Genomic DNA, 25,163 nt, shown 5'->3' with positions numbered 1-25,163 from the left:
TTACTGCAGCCTCTTAAAATCACCACAATATCATCACACATACAGTCAGAAACATTGATAGGTGTTTAGTTAAGATTGAAGAAAGGCTGAGATCAAAGATGGGTGTGGTCTGACCTGTGAGTACCGTCCTCTTCACAAAATGTTCCTGATGATGTGGTAATGACTCCACTGAATACTCGTGAGTCGGAACGTCAACATGTTCTCAGGCATCGTGACTGGCGTGATCCCATCGCACCATAGTCGCTAGATTATAAATAACGTTGAAATAAAAATCCTGTGGCAGGTGGCCAAGGTAACCTATTCTCCGTACATGTGGCTATATTAATGAGATGGGGTGTTACCATTTTCAAAATGCCACCGTCAACTGCGGCAACAGTAAATCAATTTCCAAATTCAAAGGTCATTGGTGTAGAGTGAGAGAGAGGGAGAGAGGAAGACCAAAGGGGCTATTTGTTATTCCTCATTAGAATGGATCAGTCCTTCTCTCCCTCTCTCTCTGTCTTTATCTCAGCATCTCTGGTGCACTCTGTAATGTAATGTAATGTAATGGTGCACTCTTTCTCTTTCTTATTCTCTCTTTTAAGCTTTTTCTCCCTCCCTCCCAGTTTTTTTCCTGTCTCTCTCTCTCTCTCTCCACCTAATTTTGGGCTGCCTCCAAGGGAATTAAATGGCACAGAGGAGGGCTGTCACTTCAAAATGTCACCCTACTGAAACAAGGACCTGCTCTCACTTGTATTTTTCCTCTCCAACAACAGCTCCCTCTTTAGCTACATACGTGAGTGTGTTTGTGAGATTTTTCTACCTTCAACCTCCAACAGCTAGGGACCTGCCTTCTGAAGGAGGTACTGTGTCCCGTGATCTTTCTTTTCAGAGCGCAACTGTGCTGGTATCAGAGAACAGTCAAACATAATTAATGATGGCCATAAAGCAGACGAATGCAGTCATTTGTCTCTGTTGCTAAAGAGATTGTGATGGAGCCACCACGGAGTTTCTGAGGATTTTTTAATAGGGCAATGGGTACAGAGTAGTGTGGCAGCAACCCATGCACTTACACAGATCTCTTTCATCTCGCATCCCCCTGGGGGCTTGCACCGTGTAACCTAAAAGGACCATCTATTATCTATTCAAAGTTGCTATGGCTCACCCTCTCTCTGTCGCTCCCTCCCTCCATCCCGCCCCTACTCCTTCTTTCTCTCTTTCTGGTCCTCTCCCTGTATCCTCTTTTCCCCTTAAACACACAAGTAAGCATCCAGTCCCGGCCGAAAAGCCACGGACTTGTGTTCCACTCGCACACTACTGCATCCATCCAAACCCACAACTCCCTTTGGCGGTGGCTCTAGCGCCAGTCCAGCTTTGTGTCCATCATGAAAGAGCCCCTTTTGAAGATCCTCAGCAGTATCACTGACTAATGTTAAGGGACAGTCCGTGTCCTTTCAAGTGGCCGTGTTGTAATGATCCAGACGACAGACAGACTGGCGGCAAGACCCTCTGGACTACTTAGTCAGTGACATTAGAAGGTCCGGCTAAACTCAATGGGAAAGATCAAGGGCAAGAACAATGAGAGCTGCCACACTCAAATTGACACAACTATAAAAAGGGAGCAGAAAGCTTGTGCCAATCCCGTGTAAAGGTCAAATAAAGCAGTGGGGACAGAAACACAAACTTTACAACACCTGATGTTGTTATTATGCTCCGCACTCCTTAAAGGCAATTTTAAAATGACATGCTTTCATTTTTAACAAACAGCATCACCTGCTGAGCATTTTTTTCTCTGACACCCGATGATCTCTCCACGATACTTAGTGGAGAACAAGCTATCCTGCGTGCTGCAGCTTACTCCTGATTAACTCCCTAGAGCTCTGATTTTAGCCACAGTTTGAAGATGCCTCTGTGCTATGTTAAGCAGCGGGTTATATCGACTCACCGCGGGCCTATTAAGACCACAGAAAATTAGCAGTGTTTCAATTATCATCCCCCCCCCCCCCCCCCCAGGAGAGAAAAAGTGTGGCTAAAGCTTAAAATAGATCAGGCCATTTGTCAGAGTGAATATAGTTAGAATTGTAATACTTACCATGTCAATACATATCCCCTAATTACCCACCTCAAAGGAGTTTGAGTCCAGGATTTATATTGTGTAATAGGGTTTTGAACTTTCCCATAAATTCCTCACATATTTCTTATATTCAGTGAAAGGTCAGAACACAAACAGAAAACCAGGCTGTCAATATTGTGACAATTTGCAGTCAACAATAAGTGATGTTGCTATGTTTAATAATCGTTGACTTTAAATTGCGTTGTAGAAGTCATAAATGTTAGTTAGTTAGTTAGTTTTGAATGCAAACAAAACATGTCAAATATTATATAGAAACACAGACATATAACAAGATATTTGAAAAAAAAAAAAACCTCTTTAATACAGGAGAAGTAGTAGAATGAACAGCTCCATTACAACTCCTATTATTTCATCAAACATTTGGACCAATTTCTAGAATAAAACAGTGATGAAGTAGAGCTGTATTTGTAAAAATACATTAAAACAGCTTAAAGACTGTATGGTTAGATCATTATATTGGATGGTTTGATAATAATTGTCCTTAGTTTTGTCACCAACAGAACAGTTATTGTTACGTCCTCTTCACAGTAAAAGCTGTTCAGCAGCTGAAGGTCAACTAAAATGCAGCAGCCTACATTCTGATTAAGACTAAAAACTCTAATCATCACCCAATTGTTAAACAACTCCAATGACTATAACAGGACTGATTATTTAGCTCCTAGTCTGTATGCAGCATTTTATAGTCTGTCTCGAAATTATACATGTGACATGTGACCAGTTTATCTACCTGCCTGATCCTGGTCAAGCGACAGGCGATTGCTTTCCTTCAAATTCCAAGAGTGCAATCAAAATCTGGAGACAGCGATTTTATTGTTTACGCACCTTAAGGATCCAACATGAAGTGAAATGAAGTCTGCACGCTGTCTGTCTTTATTAATGTGATAGACAGGTTATTAATGTGAGAGACAGGCAGTGCACCCCCTTACCCTAGCAACAGCAGACAGACACAGTTAATGACAAGCCGGAGATTCAGATATGATTCTTAAGGACAGAGAGAAACTGAATATTGGACAATGGGACACAGCAGAGAAACAGTATGATTGTGATTACAGCGCTTTCATCACATATTAATTCAGCAAGTACTAATTACCTGCATGAGCACACAAAGGTACCAGCAGAGAGGAGGATTGGATTTAAACCTGGGGCTGTATTGGGGCTTATATTTACACCAGAGGGCGAGCACCTTCTGCTGACTGTTCACCTTGTCAAAACCAGTTTATGTTTGTTGTCAGGTTTGCTGTGCAGCTTCCATGCACAAGTCACGTGGTCGTTAAATGCATATATGTGTGTGTGTGTCATCAGCAGGACAGAGTTCAGGCGACTAATGGAGTGCTGACGATCAATAACTTGAATCTGGCTGACATCGGCATGTACCAGTGTGTGGCAGAGAACAAGCATGGCCGAATATTCACCAACGCAGAGCTGCGAGTCATAGGTAAGACCAAACGCATGCAAGACAGTTGATTTTTCTAAATGCACTTTGTGAACTTACTCTTGGGCCATTTCCGTGATGATTTTAAATGGGACCCGATGGACACTTGTTGCCAAAATTGTGCGATACCAGCCAGCTTGGTGGGAACACTATACGGTAATTAAAAGGTACAGTTGAGGACATATCTCCTATTCACACAGTCATATTGGCAGAACATTTGCTACACATGTCTGAAACATGTGTAGTGCATTTATTTTGCCAACTGGCTTACCAACTTATTCTATTTAAAAAACCCTAATGCTCTTAATCCTCAGTCTGAAGGCTAAACACATTGTCCAACCTTTTAAATAAAAGCTGAAAGGCATAAGCCCAATTTTGTGTCTATTTTTTCCTCGGCGGAGGCTAAAACATTTAGGTCCACAATTATTCACCCTAAGAACCTTGTCCAGAAGTGCACAGCATTAAGTCACATAATCAAGTGACCACATGAGATGCTGGTCTGCCGTCAGGTTGGAAAAGGGGAGTGAGCGGTTTGCGGCAGCAGGAACATAAGAGCAACACTTTGCTTGGTTTCTATAGTTACATATGTGTTATGATTTTTAAGTACACAGACTCATTTCCTTGTTGGCTTTCCCAGAGTACTGCTGTGTGTTAATGTGTAATACTACTTTGTTCTATTTAACTGTAAAAGGCACAGGCATTACAAATTTGATTGTCTTGACCGGGGGCGTACTCCCCGAGTACTCTGTGAGGATCACTTGTACACATAATTATCCAATCAGCCAATCAGACGTCAGCAGTATAATGGATAGAGTCATGCTGATACAGTTTAGGAGCTTTTCTACACAAACATCAGAAATGATGTGATTCTAGTGACTTTGAATGTGGCATGATTGTTGCCACATGGAGATGGAGATGGATTGAGTATTCCTGAAACTGATCTCAGATGAACCAAATAAATAAAAAGAGTTTCTAGTAGGTAGAGGGAAAATTTCCACCGACAGGTAAATATGAAAAGACAAGTAGACATTAAAAAAAAATTGTTGTAGTTGAGTATATCAATTGCATTAGGGATAGAAGCATTACTTGCCATAGCTTTTTATATAATTTTCCTGTTAGAGCAAAGTCTGGCTGGGAGTGTGTGCGTTTCTGGAGCTGATTAGAGCTGTAGAGGTCCACTAACAGCTTCTGCTGGTGGCCTATATTCTCCCCTGTTTGCTGAACCTTATCTGCTAAAATACAAGCCGTAGAGCTGTCCTCAGAAGTTTTGGATGAGAGGGTTTCCAGCTTGGGTCAGTTCTTCTCGCAGTCTAACACGGAGCTACTTTCTGCTCTTGCAGTTATTTCATGCACGTTCAGGTGTTTCATCAAGTTCATTTCATTGCCAGGCTTGTCAGCAATGTTCTGTATGCATATTCAAATAAAAAATATTTGCAGATAAAAACGGAGCCACACTTTTGATTTCTTAGACACTTTTATACCTACTTTGCAAAACACACTGCACTCAAGCCTCTAAAAATACAACAACGCAGAAGCACACACACACACACACAGGCACACCTATATGGTTTAGTTTCTGCTGCTCGCCTTTATGATGTGTGTGCGCAAGTAAGATAGCCAATCACCAGCATTGTGGTTCAAACATGCTGCATGCTTACTGGCTCATGAACGCGGAAGAGTATTATATATAATACAGTATTGACATTTTGTATTACAAGGCTTTTGATGTGTAGGCTTAAGGTATTTAGGTCTGTTTCATAATGGTGATGAAGTTTTGTAACCTTCCTTAGTCCATTAATACCCGTCTATCATTATTTGAATGCCACAGTTTATCGAACCATGTGCTTCCCCTTATGGCCACAACTTACAACCTTGGTTTCTCCCAGCAAGATTTAGCAATGCTCACAAAGCAAAAGTTGCCCACTAAATGGTTGCATTAACATGACGATGAGTTCAGTGTTCTTAGAGGACTCCCCAGTCTCAAGCTCTTAATCCAGTACAGCACCTCTGGGATGTGGTAGAGCGGGCGATTGGAGGCGTGAACATGTATCTTTCAAATCTGCACGGCAGATGTGAAGCAGTCATGTCTGTTAACATGGAGCAGAATCTCGAAGGAATATTTCCATCATCTAATGGAATCCGAGCCGTGAGGAATTGAAGCTGTATTGAGAGGGAGGCTCGACACAGCATTTACGGTGTTTGTGTGCAGTTTAATGCCGGTTGGCCATATTGATATACATATATGAAAGATAAAAGTAAAAGATATTAATTTACCGTCTTGCAAGGATCACTCAATTTCACTTGTTCATTGTCACAATTTACAAGGTTTTTCCAGAATGTCACTAAAATAATTTCTAGGTGTACTTGTTCCACTGTGTCCCAGGGTCGCTACCGCTTTAAAGCTCCCAGGTTTCCCAAATGCTGTCTATATGCATTAGCCATTAAACTATGCAATCAACAATAACTTCATAGTGATGATTTGAAAGCAAAGTGGTCCATTGCATTGACAGACAATGAAATGTTTGCGTTCAGTATCTGTCTCCCTGTGGTGTAAAGCAACACCAATCTTAGCTTAGTTCTCCTTCCACTGAAGTTAGCATGCTCAACAGCAAGCCCCTGTCCAGCTGGCTCATCTAATCACCTTTCATTTGCGAGTCACTGTAGCGTACAGTCTGCACAGAAGAAGTAGCACAACTCGAAGGATGTGTTCAAAGCCCGTTTCTGAAACACAATCAGGTTTTATTACCAAGCAGGTTAACACATCCAAGGACTTTGCTTTTGCATTTCTTGTTAATGCTACAATGGCTGAAGCTGTTGGCAAGTGATCATCACCACTGAGCTGCTCCTGCTGCAAGAAAACAGGTTCAAGACAAACAGCACCTTTAAGATAAGAGTTCAAATACATACCGCCCATGTGTTTTGAGAAGACAACTATGACAAATATCTCCTCTGATGAAATTCCGGCAGTTCACACTTAGTGTCAAGAACGAATTGTGAGGTGCTTCGTGTGTATAAATACGTGTGTATTAGGTCATGTATTTCTGTGTATGCACGTACACCAGCATGTGTTGGCAGGTGCTCAGCCATGTCACTGGCGCCAGGCTGTGAGTTCACTTTGAAGAGCTTTCCGCTGAGTCGGTGCGCATACAAAACAGCTCCAGACGATGGCGCCTTAGTAATTAAGGCCTAAAGGAGCGGCAACAAAGCCTCCCTCTCGTTTTACATTCTCTGGTTTTTGCTTCAGATCCTTGGGGCTTAATTCTTAATGCATAATGTCCTAAGGAAAATTCATGGATCTAGACAACCCACTTTCCTCTAAATGAAATATATTCTTGAAACGGATGTACCGCGTATAATTTGATGTGTGCATGTGAGCCTCCCTGTGTTACGCACACATGTGTATGTGTGGGGAGTGGAAAGGATGCAAGAGCTGACCTACCTAATGGATGGAGTGACCTGGATGTTTACAGGATGCCCCTCCGATGTCAACCGCTCTACCCCTTTGCTCCACTCTCTCTCCCTTTAGCACACAGTTAATGAAACCTTTTTTCTCATTCACAGTACTTACGTGTTTCTCTCCTTCTATTTTTTTTCCCATCAGCCATCGCTCCAGACTTCTCCCAGAACTTGTTGAAGGCCCAAACCCTGGCCCGACAGGGGGGCGACATTCTGATCGAATGCAAGCCTAGGATGTCTCCTCGCGGCGTGATTTCTTGGAGGAAGGGGAAGGAAGCCCTCCGAGAGAGCCACAGGTACCAGGTTTCTTTGTGTAGAGCATCAAGTGTGTTGTGTGTGGGATCACAGATGTTTAGTTTTTCTGTTCTAACTTCAGGGTAGCATTTCATCCGCTTGTTATTTAATTATTCCCTGCTTGATATTCATAGTGACAAACTGCAAACAAAGGAACCACAGTGTGACACGACACAATTTAAACTGCATAACAGGTTCTGCATTCCACCAATTCCTCCCTTTGCTCTATACAAGTCTGTCCTGAACTCCGTTGTACTTTCCTCTCCTGCCTGTGCTCAGAGCTTGTCTCTGTTTACTTAAGGTAATTGGTTGTTCCTAGACTGCAGCGCTCGGATCGATGCGCTGATCCATCAGCTCATTAGCAGCATGTAAGGCCTGGAGGGTCATTAGAGCGAGAGGCAGAGGATGATCCAGACTACCAGTGAGACACGGAAGAAGCAGATGAATCCCCAAAAGGACTGATCAGTGGCTAGCTGCTGAAATACAGACATTCTTCTGTGATAGTGATGGTGGCATAGGGGGAGCTAGGCGGACACCTTGTCTTATTAGAAATTAGGTTAAGTGCAGATCAATACAATACTTGTGTGTTGGAGAGGAGCAGAAAAAAGAAACAAACAATTGGTAATGAGACAAAAAACAAAAAACACTTCTCCCCCTGAAGGTATAATGCTGTTCAAGGTAGAAGTAGCAGCAGTGGTTAGTGATGGATCCGCATTCATACCCTTTCTTCTCATGTGGCAGCAAACAGGAAGTGTGTGGTTGAGAAGCTGGACACACATTTTGTTTGTTCCAAATGTAGAATCACCAGCACATAAGGGCCGTAAAAGGAAACATATTTATACATTTTATAAAATGTCACCATCTGGTGATATTTGCACTATTAAAGTCTCACAAGCTAGAAAACAAGATTACAGTGGGAATCATAAACTTTCAGGTGTGCTTTCATAGTATTACATTGTATAACACTGAGTACGACTTACACAAATCACGCATTTCCACTTTCTTTTTTGACATCATCTTTATTATTTGCAGGAGCATGCCAGCAGGAGGACAAGCACACCTGATGGCACATGCAGTGCCTGTACTCCCAGGGTGGTACAGTCAGACAGGGTGCTAGGGAAAATAAAGGTTTAGCTTAATACCGAGCTGAACCATCTTTTTTTTACAGGAGAGAGATGTTTTATTTGAGAGAATCGGCACAAAGATTATGTGTTGCAGAGGCCTGCTAAATGTTGGACCCAGCTTGCAGATTTATCATCCTCTTAAGTATTGAAAGGAAAATGCATCCATACTGCGATGTGCAATATCAGTCGTGCCCATAAAGGCAAAGATATCGCATTTGAGATTTAACGTTACAGCCCTGCCCTGAAGCGGCCGAGCTGCATACAAGATGTTGGACTTTAACGTTAGTGCAACATCTCTCGCAAACCCATTCCCCCAGTGCTGGCTCGTTAGCGTTTGCTTCCCCCCCCCCATATGGAAGTGGAGCTGCTACCAATGCTATTACAGCAGTGGCACAACACTAATCCATCCCACTGGCTCAACTAAAATACCCATAATTCCTTCTAATCTTCCGGGGATAATGTTTTCAAGGATGTGGAGCAGGGGAGAACAAATCAAGGAAGAACCAGACAGGATCTGATTAGTTAATGAAATCATGCGGTGATGATACCTACATCAGCCCATATCCCAGACTGTATAACAAGATATCCTCGTAAGTGTGTTTCAGTGCACTCACGAAGGCAGCTAGGAGGTTAATGACAAAGGGCTTACCCTAATTTAATTTCACCGCTGACCACTGCTAGCAACTGTAAAAGGGATATAGGAAGCAGCTCTTAGCAATATTACCTTTAGACTAAACCACTTTGAGATTGTTATGCTAAAAGATATTGCTTTATCATGTAAATTAATCCATTTATAATCCTGCTGCTAAAACACAGAGATCTTTTTCAGACGTGTTGCCAAAGCGGAGAGTGCGTCGCTGGTGAATTAATTAAGGAGTGCCCGAGAAGACGGCAAGTTTCTCGTAATATACCGAGTTGATTATACAATCCTTCTTAAGTGGTTAGAATTATGTTTTTCATTTACAGTCTCTTAGTTTTTGTCACACCATAGGGAGACAGAGTAGGCTTTCAAATTACAGCCAGCAGCTTACTTAATAAGGCTTAGGTGAAGCGGCTGTTTACGCTATCTCTCTGCTCGAGATTTTATGCATCCCACAAATTTCTCCAATACCTTAATTGCTGCAGGGCAACATTCGAGGGAAAAGGGGAACACAGTGAGGGCATTTCACACCGATAACGCTCCACACATCCTTATTCTGAACTGCTCCTTGGGAGCATTGGTAAGGAGGAAGCCTGACATAGGCTACTGCACACTTTAATGGCAAGTCTTATCCCTGTGAAATCTCATATCCATAACTCTTTGTTATAGTCCATTACAAAGGAAGCCCTCAGTTCAGTAAGGAGAATATACCCCCGGCTCCATGGGGAATGGAATCTCTTGAAGAGGCTAATGTATTTTAATTCTTCCAGCCTTTAAGGCATTACGGGCCATTTTTGATCATTTGGGGAGGTCCAGGCCGCCTTCAAGGGATATTTTCCAAGGGAGGTGTTCAAGTTCTTCTTTGAAATATCGGCTCAACTCCATTACACCGTTGTGCGCAGTTCAGAAGATAAGAAGGGAGCTTCCACTGAGGATTCTCAGGGCACAGCATTTATCAGTGGGCTAATACATTTGAAATGTGGCTCAAGAAATTGTTCTACAAGCCAGTTTGAAAGGCAGTATCAAACAATTTGTCGAATATAATCTGATCAAATTGGCATGACCTTTCTGCCTGAAGAAATTATCCGTGAATGGATTTTCCACTGCAGCGCCACTTTCTGAAAGAGGTGAAGTTAAAGCATTTTCTCCCTTTTCTGCATCAGAAATGTCAATAACACATTTCTCCTACACACATTAAGTGTTTATTCAGAATTGTAATTTCTCTCTTTGACAAATTACTCTCATGAAACAATACCATCATGTGGACATTATCCTGAACACACGTACTGTTGGCTAACAGTAAGTCGGCTAAATCAAACAACTGTTTAACATCCTGAAACACTAATCTGGGCTCATGAACCGTAATAGTTTGTAATAACTTTGATAACATCAGGCCAAAATAAATATTGTTTCAACAACCTGTCTTGTTAACTTATCTATTTTTAACAGCGTGATATTTTATTGATCCTTGCAGGGATCTTTTTCTTCATGTGTGCAGATTAAGATTAAGATGCAGATTAAGATGCATTTATTAGTCCCAAACACATGCACGGACATGCAACGGTAGGGAAATTTAACCTATACTTTTGACCCATCTGGTGCAGGACACCATGTATGGCGCCTGGGGAGCAGATGTTGGGGGAGTAAGGTGCCTTGCTCAGGGGCACTAGACAGGGTAGGGAGAATCCTTTTGGATTTTTTTGGGCAGATCATCCAGGTTCGTCTTTTGTTGTCTCTCCTTGGAGTTGAACCAGAGACAAACCAGAGACCTTCTCTGCCCATAGTCCAATTTTCTGCTACTAGACCAACGTCTCTCCTGCTGGAGAGCTGCTTGAGTATTGCTGGGTGTATCTGATTTTTCAATCTCACTTTCATAATGAATATTTTTAACAAATAGATAATTAGACTCTGTGGATTACAATCATAGATTCTATTTAAATATGGACAACTCGTCTCTATTTCCTACAAATATCCAGAAATGAAGCCGAAATGTACCGGACTCCAATGCTGTCATCTTGGGCATTTGGGGTCTGTGCAGTAATTATCAAGGGATTGAGCAGAATCAAGTGACTAATTAAAACCAACTTACTGGTAAAAATCACTAAGAAGAACTACCTACAATGAGTGAAACTATCTTTGATTAAAAAATGATTTGACCAATATTACATCCTCTTACATGGAGGAGGCAGAATTTATTAACTTTTTTATTATGTCATCCATCTTTATGTTTAATCTTTGATTACAACCTAATCAGTATAAGACCTACCAGCCAAACTAAGACAAATAGATATAATTAATACAATTAACACAGAAAGTACCTCTAAATTATATAAAAATTACAACATACTGCTCACACGTTATATATGAACAAACATCTTTAAACTGTATTTATTTCAGAATGATTACCTTTAGTTGCATGAGAAAAAGACAGAAATGACCAGAGCCTCAAATCATAGAAGTGCTGGGAAACATTTTTCAGTAATGGGAAAAAGACGGTGAATGGAGGAAGTGAGCAAAAACCTCCGTCACACTGTCTTTTCAGGGATGTGATAGATTACCTCCAGTAATTACAGAGATCAAAGGAGAGAATGAGGGAATCACATTTTCTCTGAATGAGCTGGAATGCCTTGATGACAGGAAAGACAAAAGGATCAAACATGAATCGTAGGTATTATAAATGAATATTTTAGTGATACGTAATCCAGGCGTAGTATTAGTGATATCTGATGGAAAAGAATGGTTCTGTTGCATCATCCCCATGCTGAACACATTTATAAATCCATTTTGGCTTTTAATCAGACGCTTCCCTTCCGCATGTGGCTTTTCACTAGAAGAATAATATATTTTGGCGTCAGGGTAAATAGAATGAATCAAACCATTAATTTTGTTGTTGTGCGCCTCAGCAACCTGTGGCCTTGTCTTTCATTTCAATTTGATTAAGTATGTTGATGTTCCAGGTGTGTTTGGGTCTTAACAGACAACTTACCCATTTCAATGTTTTCCTCCTTTTATTCTCTGTCCTTGACTCGGCTCGAAATGAATGACATTATGCATATTTCCAGAGACGTTCTTTGTGCGAGTTCTCTGTACAGTATTCAAGGCCTTATTGATCAACATACTTGAAAGCATTCATTCTTCACAAACCTTTTCAGTACACAATATTTTTAAGGTTTCATTTATCAAACTCCCAGCACAAAAAAAAAAAGGTAAATTTACATTAACTAAAGTGCACCAAAACCAGATTTTCTTAAAGACTGGCTGGATAAAGTCATATTCACCTTTTTTGGAATGAATGAATGGTTAAGGCGCTACAGTTATGACCAGCAGCCGAGTCACCAGCTGGTGTATGGTGGAGTACAAGATGAACCATTTTCATATGTGAGACCAGGATGTGCAGTTCAATTAGTCGTTAGTTTGAGGTATCAAAGGGGTTTTGGTTAAGTCTAAGGTCAGATCATGTTAAAAGGAAATTTTAGTGAATGTTCTGTGCTGTTAGTGGATCAGCATATTATAAAGTTTATTCATTCTGTAGTTGTCATCCAAAACTAATATTGTATTGAAGGATCAGTTCTCTATTTTTCTTAAACCCTAAAAGAGAAAAGCATCTGCAAAAATGTGACTGATATTTCCGTTATGTAAATATTTTCAGAAGTTGTACAAGGGAACTTATGCAACTGGACTTGCTTGTGTTTGTGGATGTTTCACCTCTCCAGCCTTCTTCACTTCTAACTGACTAATGGGAGGTTTCAGGTATAGAGTTATCATTGATGAATTGAATGGCTTCTCTGACATGAAACAGCACTGACCAAATGAAATCTAAATGAGCAACATGATTCTACAGAAGGACTCGAATCATACAGAGCTTTGTTGCTTTATTACTTTCATATGCCACATCAGCATCTTGTTGACTGGTGAGTCAGGTGAATCAGTCTGGACTGACTATGCCAGCGGATTAAATAAAATATTTTCTTTACCACAGCCAGGCAGGTTGAGGTTGTTTCTCTACCAGTGAAATGTTACTGTAAAGACTATAATATTCAGTCCTTTAGAAGCCCCCCCGATATCCCCATGAACTGAAAATTAGACTTTCCTCCCATTAAGGGATCTTTCACTGTTCTTATCACATAAGTGCTGAGAAATCAAACTGCAACTCTTCTCACTGCTTCTCCTTCTGTCACAGGAAACCAATTAAAATTCACTGAGATAAACTCCTGGCTAAAGTTAAACTGCTGCAGGACACTGGGCGTGCTCATTTAGAACAGATCTTTCTATGCACTTGAACTTGTACGTACTGTATATCAAATGAATAACATGCTTACACAAGTAGGGATTGTGCTTTTCTTGTTATACCAAAAACTGACGTACTACAAAACGGCCTATGCAGTTTTACATACACCGTATTTATATATATGTATATGAATATAAATCCTCTTTTTTACAACCCATAGAGTAACTGTGTTGGATAGTGGGAGCCTTCGGATTTCCAACGTCACTAAAATGGATGCTGGAATCTACACGTGTGTGGCCAGAAACCAGTTTGGAGTAGCGAGCAATGCCGGCAGCCTTTTGGTTAAAGGTAAGATATTTCTTTTATTGTCTTGGTCTAAAACATGAGCCCTTTTTGATTTATTGTAAGGGGCAGGTGGATATTGCTTGTCTCTTTATCTTGGCAATAAGAGGTCTTAAACCACTGTGCATAATACAGAGCATCAATCATTTCCATTTATTCAGACAATGTAAAACCAAGCAGTAGGTTTGTTATTACCACCACATATATATAGGTTACAAAACCATAACAGAATTTTTTCATTTCAATTCAGTAGTTTTGTTGCAGTTTTTTGTTTTGCAGCTCATGTGCTAAACCAACACACGATTTATAGCTGTCAGCATTTTTGAGAAAACAAAACAAAGGATGTTGACGTCTGCACAAGAGCTATAAGACATAACTGACATATGTTGCTTTTAAACTAAGCACCATTGACCCTGACTATAAACCTTATGACTAACAAGCAGATCTGCTGGTAAGACCAGCCTCTTCCTACCCGACAGATAAACAGCTCAATTGGTTGAGTGGCAGTGGCTGGAGGAAGTGAGACATAAGGCTCATTGCACTCATGCGCCTGAATGTTTAATTCATACTTTTTTTGCACAGTGGTTCATAGCCATGCTCGGTTTGTTTAAGACTTCAATCCATTTAAATCAAACACTTCTGCAGTGCAATGGGTTTTCTCTGCCTTTCTAAACAACAGGGCTCTATTAAAATGCCTTTTGGTGATTCCCCCTTCTTAAGGTTTTTTAATTGCAAATGTGTTTGCACAGAAGCCCAATTGGATTTCTGTTCTGCCACAGCGTCTTTACATACACAAACGTGGCTGCTATTAACATACTGTACATGAATGTGCATATTAAGAATATTGGTCAGTGGAACGCAGTATTCAAGTACGCACTCAAGCATACCTTTTACTGCAGAATCACTTAACTATACAGAATAGGATTTACATGCATACTGTGAATTCAACATTTTTTGCAAGTTAATGAGTTAGTTACCTGGTCAATTGTTTGCTTATAGTCTTTGAAATATCGTACAAGAGTGAACAATTCGTAAAACACAATTTTTCAGAGACCTAGGTGACTTTTTGGACATCATTCTATGATATAATATTCACCTTCTAACACTATGAGACAATTTTTTTTTTTTTTTAAATCCTCATGAATGTCTAATTGCAATATTCATGACAAATAGTTAAAGCTCTTGGCTTGTTAACAATATTTCACAAATTTCACAACCTTTATGAAATGGCACAGTGAAATCAAGGAGACAGTGTTAAACGGCTCAGATAATTCTTCCCCAAATCAGCAACTGTCAGCTTTGCTCAGCTTTAGAGTGAATTTTTAACTCAGTGTCAAACTCTCTGGCCATTTACTATTACTCTTTTTGGCATAGTGTGTTTCGCAGCCACAGCAGGCAGCTATTAAAAAAACTCTAAAAACACCCTGTGTACCAGCTTCCCAGCACCAAACAGCCAACAGCTGCAGTAAGCAACTGGAATGGCACTCAAGTGCATAACTCCACCAAGGCCCAACAGTCCTCTTATGAAACCACATTTAAATTCATTAGATCCAGATTATTATTTGAATCTTCACCAAATTGCTCATATTCATAAATGCCATACCCCTAAACACACCAGTCTTTTTCTTTGAAAGCTTTGAATTATTCTCTGAGAATTCAATAAAAATGCCCAATTTCATAATGTGAAAGAAGGTTGAAGAAATTCCTGGACTTTGCCTCCTGATCACTATTCGCACCCAAACTGAATCAGTCCTTTCCTGAGCCATATCGCATCCTTCCACCAAGTATCATTGTCATCTGTCGCAAACAGAAACATAATCTCCTGACCGGAGGTAACAAACCGTCAACATAGCTCTACAGATCTAAAAACAAGGAAATATTGTCCTTACAACTTGGTTAGTTGCTGGAATGAAAATTCCAAATGAAAGATATTGTTGCGCCAACAACGGACATGGAAATAAGCAACATCTACTAACAACATCTACTTTTCCTTGTAAATACAATTGTGGTGATGTTAATTATAGCAGGTTTTAAACAGGTTTCAGAGACAGACGCTGCGAGAGAACTGGTCGTTGAGATTCAGAACGTGGTTCACTTTCCATCCTCCTGTCTAATTATAGTTCACTGTGTTAAAACTTTGCTTATATTTCTACGGTTGATATCAGCTACCATGAAATTTCATACTCCATATTAATATTTGAGGTTTTTAAATTTAACATCAGGCTTTCTAAGGATATTCAGAAATAACAACACATACCAGCAATTTGTGTGCCAATTCAAATGAGCGCATTAAAATCCAGTCCATTCTGTCCCTTATCTTGTTATGGTTGTTATAAATATACTGTCCTTCCATAAGTTAACAGAATGAGAATTGTCATGCGGAGCGCAAAAGGTAGGGAATGGACAAGCCAATTTGTGATTTTCCTTCCGGTCCATAATGGCGAACCAGCATCAAACATGACAGCTCTGCAATCAGAGGCAGAAAGTTTTGCTCGTCTCGTTTTGCATCCGGTGCCAAACTTTACCGAGAGTCACCTGGAATGCTCTGCCGTGGCCAGTCGCTTCTCCTTAGGGGGGCCGCGAGATAAACAAGCTGGCTTGTTTTGACAGAGCTGAATATAGACCTTTACTCCCCCTGACATACTGCATTGGCTTGCCTGTCCATTAGATGCATATGACATGCATGCATAATTTACAGTGGAGTGGTGTACGGGCCTCTCCTCCTCCTGTGCTATATTCTCCGCACTGCTGTCGAATGAGACACCCAGCTGAGGCGGACCGAAGATTATGATGATGCACACCACGCTGAGGATGAAATAGGATGGCTTTTTGCCTCCACACAAACAGAGTCAAATTATAGACTCGGATCTGACCTGCTGTAATGGCTGAGCTTCTCCTTTTGTTTGCTTATTTCCATTTCTGTCTGTTGTCGTTTCCTGGTATGTAAGAGCATGCTCTGATTTATGAACAGAAATGGATGCAATAAAAAGCTCACTGGCAGACTCAATTCATCTTGTTCAGTTAACATCGGGGACAGGAGTGTGGCATATTTTTTTTGCAATTATATCTTATATCATAGAGAATATAAAGAAACAAAAAGCCTTTAGTTGAATGAGGTAAAAAATTATTTATACAGAAAAGGGTTTACTGTATCTTTTTTGACAAGGGAGAACCATTTGTAATAACTCACCTTTCTGACTTGATGCTCCCTGTGTCCAGATCCAACTGCAATCACCAGCCCAGCAGGTCATCTAGACGTGACAGTGGGTGAGAGCATCGTGCTGCCCTGTCAGGTGTCTCACGACCCCACGCTTGACCTCAAGTTCACCTGGTTCTTCAACGAGCAGCTCATCCACTTCGGGAGCCATGGGGCGTATTTTGAAAAAGTCGGTGGGGTAAGTGCCCCTGGGTCTTTGGAGCCTCCATCTTTCTGTGTCTGCTGGGTAAAACAGGAACATCCCCTCCAGACCAGAATCACACACACACACACACACACACCAGTTTATTAGTTGAGGTCTTCACATAACCCTTGAACTCTTTACTATGGCAGAACTACCTAATATCTTTTAAGCTCCGGATTTTTCTATCAGCCATGTAACATTTCCTTGAGATAAAAAACAAGAACTTCTGTGTTCCCTTGACAATCTTTACTCTCACACTTCAACATGATTGACTTTGAAATGTTGACTTTACCTCTTTAAAAAAAAGATCAACCAGTGGGGAAAGTAGGATCTAAATCAGGGACCATCAAGTGCCTAGAATTTACACAGAGAGGCCAATTATGTCCATCAAAGCACCAGTCATGATTCAGAAAGGTGCACAAGCTGTACTTCCTTACTAATGACCATGTTCTGTGTTAGGAAATGACACATTCTTACCTTCTGTCACCGACGAAATGTTACACGTATGCGGTAGATGGAAGTGAATCATAGACTTCACATGAATCTGGTAAATCAATGTGTGCACTGCACAGGTTGGTGGAAGCTTACAACCACTTTAGTTTAAGTTCTATGTTTGTCTGTTCCACTTTTTAACACCTCCTACTCTGAGGGGGGAAAAAGACTGAACTAAGGTATTCATTATGAAATGTTCAGCCATGCGTTCAATGTGATCATCTAACACCAAATATATTTTCTTTTAATTAGGAAAAGCAATTATGAGGTCTCGGCTTCTATATCACCTCTTGTTTTTTTTTTCATTCAACATGATCAAGAACGACAACAAGAGCTTTATAATTGCATGTAGATCTGCAGTTCATCTAAATATGGACTTGACCACACTCTCTGCCAAATAGAGGCATAATCATGGTGGATAGATATTCTAGCCAAATATAATTTCGAGATGTATTTTCTGCAAGAGCAAAATATGACATGCTTTTCACTATTGTTAAAGTCTGCTGTGAGCCTGAGGAAGTTAAAGCTTGCAAAGCACAATACCACTGAGTAATTGGTTTGTATGGAAGGTGTAGTCATCAGCAATGTAGCGATTCCCCTTCGATCTTTGAATCTCTGTTAAATTTTTACTTTATCATGCACTCAGTTATATTTACATATTTATATGTTGGCCCAATGTTACTCTCTAGACAACGTGGTGCAACATGAGTCGGTTTGCCAGTATCAGACCAGCACAGTTTCCTCAATAGCAGCATTTACATCATATTCAGTGTTAGCTGCAACCTCCTCTCTCTCTCTCTCTCTCTCTCTCTCTCTCTCTCTCTCTCTCTCTTGGCTCTAAATAGTCCCGTGCTCCATGCATTGTGCAGGACAACACTGCTGTGTGACTACAGCTGTGACTAATCTGGATAAGAAATCCTAAGTGGAACTGGAAGACATTGTTAACACAAACTCAATGAACATTTTCATCGGAAGTAACTTGACTTACACTTAATACCCAGCCCACCTATTTATATTATTTTGGTGGCTGAGGAGCCTTTGCAGTTACAGAGCCCAACCCACAAGTTAACAGGATTGGTTTCTTAGGTTTGTGACATCATAAACCACGGCTGTCTGAATCTGTTGTTTTTACAGATATGGCATTTGTTTAGTGCGCCGTTAAAGTGAAAACACACAGCCATGTCTCTTACTGATAACTTTACTTGAAATGTTTTTTTTTATCATCTAAAAATCCCAAGAGGAACCTTTTAACATGTTTTATACTTGGTATTTGCCAAAGAGGCACTTAACACTTAAGACTGAGTGAAGAATGCATTGCCAAACCCCAGTAAAACAGCATTTTCAAAATATAAAATATTGGCATTTATTTGAAGTAAATAACCAAACAACAAATCCTAACAGGTTATTGGTACAAATGTGATGTGCGATGGACAGATAATATCACTTAACCATTATTCTGTATCTGAAAGGCACAGAACATATGTCTCATTATTTTTTGTCAGACTTAGAGTCTCAATTGATTTACTAAGCAAGCACAGTCAGCTGCTTTTCCTTCTGTATATAAGAAAAAAAGTGAGAAATGAATGACTTGAAGCAGCTCAAATTTTATCTCTGCAAATTGCCCCGGATTATACATCAAAGTAGTTTCTGGGTCTCATCCTGCTTCACAGTGCCTCGCTTCCACAGATAAGACACTATCAACATTAGCACTTACTTAAAAGTTCAAAGCCAATAATACGTTTGGCATTGAATGGATGTCTGCAGAGTAAATAGAATCAGACTGAATGAAAGGTGAAATAAGCTTTTTAATTCATCACAAAGAGCCGTCTTCACAGATGATCATGAAAATCGGCATTCTGTCATTTGCTGTATCCCTGAATATGTGTTGTATCTTTTTCTTCCAATATTTAATAAAATAAATGTCAAAAGAAATCCTTTGCATATCGCACTTGTTTCTGAAACACTGTTATCTTTATCTAAGACAATCCATTTCTTTTTTCTTTTTTCCTAACTTGTTTTGTTTTTGTTATTTTCTCCCCTAACTCCTGCACTGACAGCGCTCAGCCGGTGACATCATGATTCGGAACATTCAACTGCGGCATGCTGGGAAATATACGTGCGCCGTTCAGACCAAAGTGGACAGCGTGTCTATTGCCACTGATGTGGTAGTGAGAGGTAAGGACGCCCCTCACAACACGTAACAAGAAATCAAACTTCAACATCCAAGTACTTACATTGTGTTGTCATAGACACAAACAAATATTTTCATTGGTCCAATCATGTACAACCTTCATATCTCATTTATTTGTATTTTAACGCCTCAAATACATTTCATTTGTATGTGAAAAATATGCAAATATGCAAAAGGGAATTCTGATTTGTACAAATGTTCTAAATACAGGTCAGGTTTTATTACTTGACTAGTTCAGGTACATGATTAAAATATTACGTTTTATTGCTTGTAGTTTTACACTTTGTATAAATGGTTCCAGGAACCAATTCAATGCAGGAAATGAAGCAGATCAATTATTCCCTAACAAATTTGTGTATTCACTACTCCCACTTCCAGTGTAAAGCCAAATAGAGCCGAGGTCGGATATTTTACGGCACATTTACAGTAGCTTAGCTTCACCTGTAGTGAAGAGGATATGACATCGGGACAAAGCGCTCACACATTGTCAGTGTTGCAGAGACCTATCTGACATGCACTGCAACAATGTAGCAGTGAATGTGTCGGTGCTACTGAAATAACAACTCTGGAGATAAGAGAGAAAAGCTCACTCATAATCTATCCTTCATCTTTTGCAGTAAAAGCATTTCTTAAACAAACTTTCTGTTATGAATGTCACTATCGATCACACTGGAGAATTATAGCTGACTGCATAGCAACGGTCTAACCCTGTAAATGGAAGCATATGAACAATGTTGCTGTCTGAGGATATGGAGACTGTTTCTATCTAGTTTCAATGTGAGACACATGTTGAAGGGCAGATGTGCACCATGATGCAGACACACTGTATATTTCCATATTTGCCTTTCCAAATACATCCCTATATTACAGTGGTTCGTTGGTTTTCATCTCCTTAAAATAAAAAATAAATGATCCCCTCATGACCCCTACTCACAGGTTACATACATTTGAAACTAATACATAATCGAAGTGAGTAAATGATTTATCTTTTTGTTTCGATTTTTCCTCACATTAGCATTTGATTTAAAATGTCATTCAATTTATGGAGAGCATAGGTATCAGGTCATTCACAAAAATATCAAAGATTAAATAAAAATGAATGTGCTTTTGAGTAGCAGAGAATTTCATCATGTTTTCCTTCTTTCTCATCTTGTTAATCATCAGTGCGAATGCGATGGAGAGAATCAGACTCCCACGTTGGGAACCATTGCTTCAGGGCACGTTCTGATCTGTTACAGTGTAAATATTGCGTTTTAGCAAAACATAAAATGAGATTAGAGAGACTCCAATTGTTAGAACAAATCACGCTGCAGAATCTGTTCCTCGTTTGGATTATTTTGCTACATGGCCATCAAACACCGACTGTGGACTGGGTGAAATTCAGTCTTGCACTCCAGCGTCAGTGAGTGTTAGCAGCTGTTATCCACCCACCCGGTCCTGCAGCCTCTTGTCTTCATTAATCTCTACAGCGTATATCATGCTTTGTGAGTGAACTGTGACAAATTACCCCTGCAGGCCCCCCCGGCCCCCCTGTGGACTGTCAGGTGAGCGGGGTGACAGAGGCCTCTGCCTCGCTGTCCTGGGGACCCGGCATAGATAACCACAGCCCCATCCTCAGCTACACCATCCAGGCCAGAACGCCCTTCTCTCTCGGGTGGCAAGCAGTAACAACAGGTACCATGGTTTTATCCGGATGTTAACTTTGCAGATAGAAAAGAGCGAGGGGGTGGCGACTGGTTTCTTTTTCCATCAGCACATTTTAAATGACAGTAAATAACACATCACTGGCTTGGCTCGCTTTCCTTCGTAGATCTTGCAGGGCTTTGATGAAAGGTTATTCCTGTGATGTCTTTCAGTTCCCGAGGTGCTCGGGGGGAAGCAGCTGTCAGCCACTGTCGTTGCCTTGAGTCAATGGGTGGAGTATGAGTTCAGAGTCCTGGCAAGCAACAGCATTGGAACGGGAGAGCCGAGCAAGCCCTCCAGAAAGGCCCGCACCAAAGACACACGTATGTATAGGCAGCTTCTGACATTTCCTCAGTGGCACGGTTTGTTTGGAGTAATTCTTGTTTCTGTTTATGTAGAGATTCAGTTCAGGATGGCAGTGAGCTCCATTCGGAGAACCTTATTGAACGAGTGTATTTCAGATAATTCTCTTCCTGGGGGCACACAATAGATGAATTAACCAAATTCACAACAAAGCTTCAGACAGTTTGTGTGTGTGTGAGTGTGTGTGTTCAATCAAATCTCCTATATATGTAAATAAATGGCTCTTCATGTAGAGTGTTTATATTCAACTACAAAGTTGCAAGCATGCGCACATACACAAACCCACATGTATAATTACACATGCACATATAAACATTATCATGAAAATAAAACATAAGGTCACTGTATCGCATGTGCCGCACATTTAAGATGTAAGAAATGTTTAACTTTCAACACATCTGGAAGTGTTTCATACCAACAAGCCAGCTCCCATTTGTCGATGTGTAACTGATCAGTCCAGCGTTTCTTTTGGTTGATACTTGAGCTTCGTGCTTTTCTCACTGTGGTTCATCTGTTAGTTCCCAGGGTGATTCCAGGCAGAGTGGACGGTGGTGGTGGAGGGCGATCGGAGTTGGTCATCACATGGGAGGTAAACCTGCAGTAACATGCAAGTTATCTGTGTGTGTGTGAGTGTGTGAGCACACGTGAATGTTCTGTCCATCCATCCATTATTTATACTGCTTGTCTTGTAAGAAGAGGGTCGCCGGAGTCCCAGCTGTCATTGGGCGATACAGGTCGCCAGGGTTTCACAAGACTCACATGATGTAACCATTGTGTACTATAAGTTTGTATATTGGGTGAAATAGATTTTTTGCAAAATTCCCATGTGCCTAAAAAACCTTTTTATTCCTCCCACCAAGGAGGTTATGTTTTCACCTGTCTTTTATTTGTGGGCATTATAACACAACAAAATACTGAACCAATTTTCATCAAACTTTGTGGTGGAGAGAAACCCAGTAAATTTTGGTGCAGATCTGGTTAAAGAGTAAGATCCAGGATATTTTGAAATCACTTTCTGTGAGGGATTTGAATATTCATCAGTTTACCTTATGGATCTTAAAGTAAAGACTCAAACATATTGAGGGCTGTTTGGCCGCGTTAGAGGTATGTGCACAAGTGAATAACTGGCCATTCATATTTTAAATTAAACTGGATGATATACAGAATAAAGAATAACTCTCCAGCTCTGTTTGGATACGTGTATTTTATTTTCCATCAGTATAAAAACTCTTCATCTGACGGAATGATGAATTAAACCAAGGCTTGAAGGTGCAGCTCCTCTCCCAGAACTATTCTTCTAAGTGCCCAAATCCATGCACTGCAGCATTTCCTCCATGTATTCATATCTTTAATATCAGTCATCTCAAGTCGTCTCCTCTGAGTCATCTCTTTCCTCCTCAGCCTGTTCCCGAGGAGCTGCAGAGTGGTCCGGGCTTCGGCTACGTGGTGGCTTTCCGCCCACTCGGGGCACAAGGTTGGATGCAGGCGGCCGTCACGTCCCCAGATGCCTCCAGATACGTCTTCAAGAATGAGAGCATCCCTCCCTTCTCCCCTTACCAAGTCAAAGTCGGGGTTTATAACAACAAGGGAGAAGGCCCATTTAGCCCAGTGACCACCATTCACTCAGCGGAGGAAGGTGGGTACTATTACAGCTACAGGCAGTGAGTGATTTCATTTCACTGTGGGGATGTGGGAATAACTGCAACATGCTGTCACTGATTAAACACTGAAACACTGCACCATCCAATCAGACTCATTGTAAGTGAGTCTTATTTCTGTCACTCTTTTTAGTTTCAGTTTTAATAATTGTTATTTTAAAAAAAACGTCTGCCACTGGTTAGAAAATCCAGAGAAATTTGAAAGCCATAGGACACTTATTTTCTCAATCAACTTCTTTTTAAAATTGATGTGGTCCAACATGAAAGCAAAACTTTCTTCTAAAGTTCAAAGTGTTCTTGTTATTCCTGGATTCTGCTCGTGTTTCTCATCTGTTCTCATCTGAGACTTGTTTTGTCTCAGTTAGAAAAAGTCATGTCGCTCTGAATCACTTGGGATTTGGAAATACTTGTTAAGAGCTGGCGAGTTATCCACTCACGTTTAGAGAATAATGTTGGTTTCTTATGTGTTTCAGTAATTTAATCGACATTGTATCCACGTAAATGCTCACAGGATACAACACACACGCTAGTTTAGTTTCTTTATCAATAGACATATAATCATGATGGTGTATCAGTGCTAAATATGCTACAGTACAGAGTCCATCACTGAGGGTTGTGTTCTATGTAAATCACCAGTTAAAGTTTGATCATACTTTCAGTGATATCAATTCCAGGGATTTTTTCCACCCTTACTCTTAATGCTGGAGCACTCTCTCCTCTTTACTCACCAGAATGGACACTGTTGATAGAGCTACAGTACATTCCAAACGTCATACTGTGAGTGTGGGTGTACTGACTCCATGTCTTCTTCCCCATCCTGTGTGGTTCTCAGAGCCAAGCAGAGCTCCAGGGAGGCTGAGGGTGAGGAGCGTATCAGCGTCCGAGGTAGAGGTCACCTGGAGGCCACTGGCCTGGAGTAACAACCGCAGACGCATCCTGGGCTATGAGGTCAGTCCAACACATGCCCACACAACAAGCTGAATATAGTGGATGGTCTCATCAGTCTTCCCTAACAGTGCTTAACTGATTATTCATTCATGGAGTAAACGGCGGTACGAGTGTGATGCAGGATTTGTGCCCACAGCTGTGGAGTTGCAGATGGAGGTATGAGCTTACAAATTAGTCTCAAGCTGATAAAGAATAACATGTGTTGTTTTTCCTCTTCTTTGATATGTTTTATAGCTGAGATACTGGCGTGAGAGGGAGAAGCAGGACACAGCCAGTGTGGTCAGGACGGTGGGGAATAAGACTTCAGTTCTCATCAGGGATCTGGAGGGCAGCAGTACCTATTACATTTCCCTGCAGGCATACAACAGCGCTGGAGTGGGTCCTCAGAGCATCATAGTCAATGTCACAACTAAGAAACCACGTAAGGACTCACTACACACTGTGTGTGTGTTTGTGTTCCTTCATTTTTATATCTGACTATCATGGTCCATTTGTCGTACTGTATCATTTTATTTTTCACCAATCAGATTCGAAGAAATTTGTTTTCACTCCTTAAAGAGACCATGTCGAGTTTTCATCTGCAGGTAATTCTACATATAGTGGTTCCTATCAAAATAAAGTGTGTGTTGCTGTGAGGGGTATTTTCTCTCTCATAAATGATTTAGAGTAAATGTTTTAAAAACATTTGTTTTAAATTGCATCAACTAGCAATCCTCTCCTGACCTCCTGCTTTGGTTCTTGGCATTATAGCGATGTGATTTACCGCAGGGTAACAATACGGGATTTCAAGGCCAAGCT

At 40.7% G+C, this 25,163-nt stretch overlaps 1 protein-coding gene across 1 annotated transcript in view; it reads left to right on the top strand.

Moving 5' to 3' along the window:
- Window positions 1-25,163, top strand: part of cntn3a.1 (contactin 3a, tandem duplicate 1) — an 80,854-nt gene that overhangs the window by 49,007 nt on the left and 6,684 nt on the right. The window contains exons 10-20 of the mRNA XM_062392257.1: window positions 3,416-3,548; window positions 7,147-7,297; window positions 13,508-13,635; window positions 16,849-17,024; window positions 19,580-19,697; window positions 21,229-21,387; window positions 21,570-21,719; window positions 22,278-22,348; window positions 23,161-23,395; window positions 24,250-24,365; window positions 24,600-24,786. Of these exons, the coding sequence (XP_062248241.1) occupies window positions 3,416-3,548; window positions 7,147-7,297; window positions 13,508-13,635; window positions 16,849-17,024; window positions 19,580-19,697; window positions 21,229-21,387; window positions 21,570-21,719; window positions 22,278-22,348; window positions 23,161-23,395; window positions 24,250-24,365; window positions 24,600-24,786 (1,624 nt within the window). The remainder of the gene's footprint in view (window positions 1-3,415; window positions 3,549-7,146; window positions 7,298-13,507; window positions 13,636-16,848; window positions 17,025-19,579; window positions 19,698-21,228; window positions 21,388-21,569; window positions 21,720-22,277; window positions 22,349-23,160; window positions 23,396-24,249; window positions 24,366-24,599; window positions 24,787-25,163) is intronic.

Source organism: Platichthys flesus, chromosome 7, assembly GCF_949316205.1.
Source record: "Platichthys flesus chromosome 7, fPlaFle2.1, whole genome shotgun sequence".
In the NCBI taxonomy this organism is placed as follows: Eukaryota; Metazoa; Chordata; class Actinopteri; order Pleuronectiformes; family Pleuronectidae; genus Platichthys; species Platichthys flesus.
The sequence above is the reverse complement of the archived record's forward strand: the minus strand, read 5'-3'. Positions and strand labels throughout refer to the sequence as shown.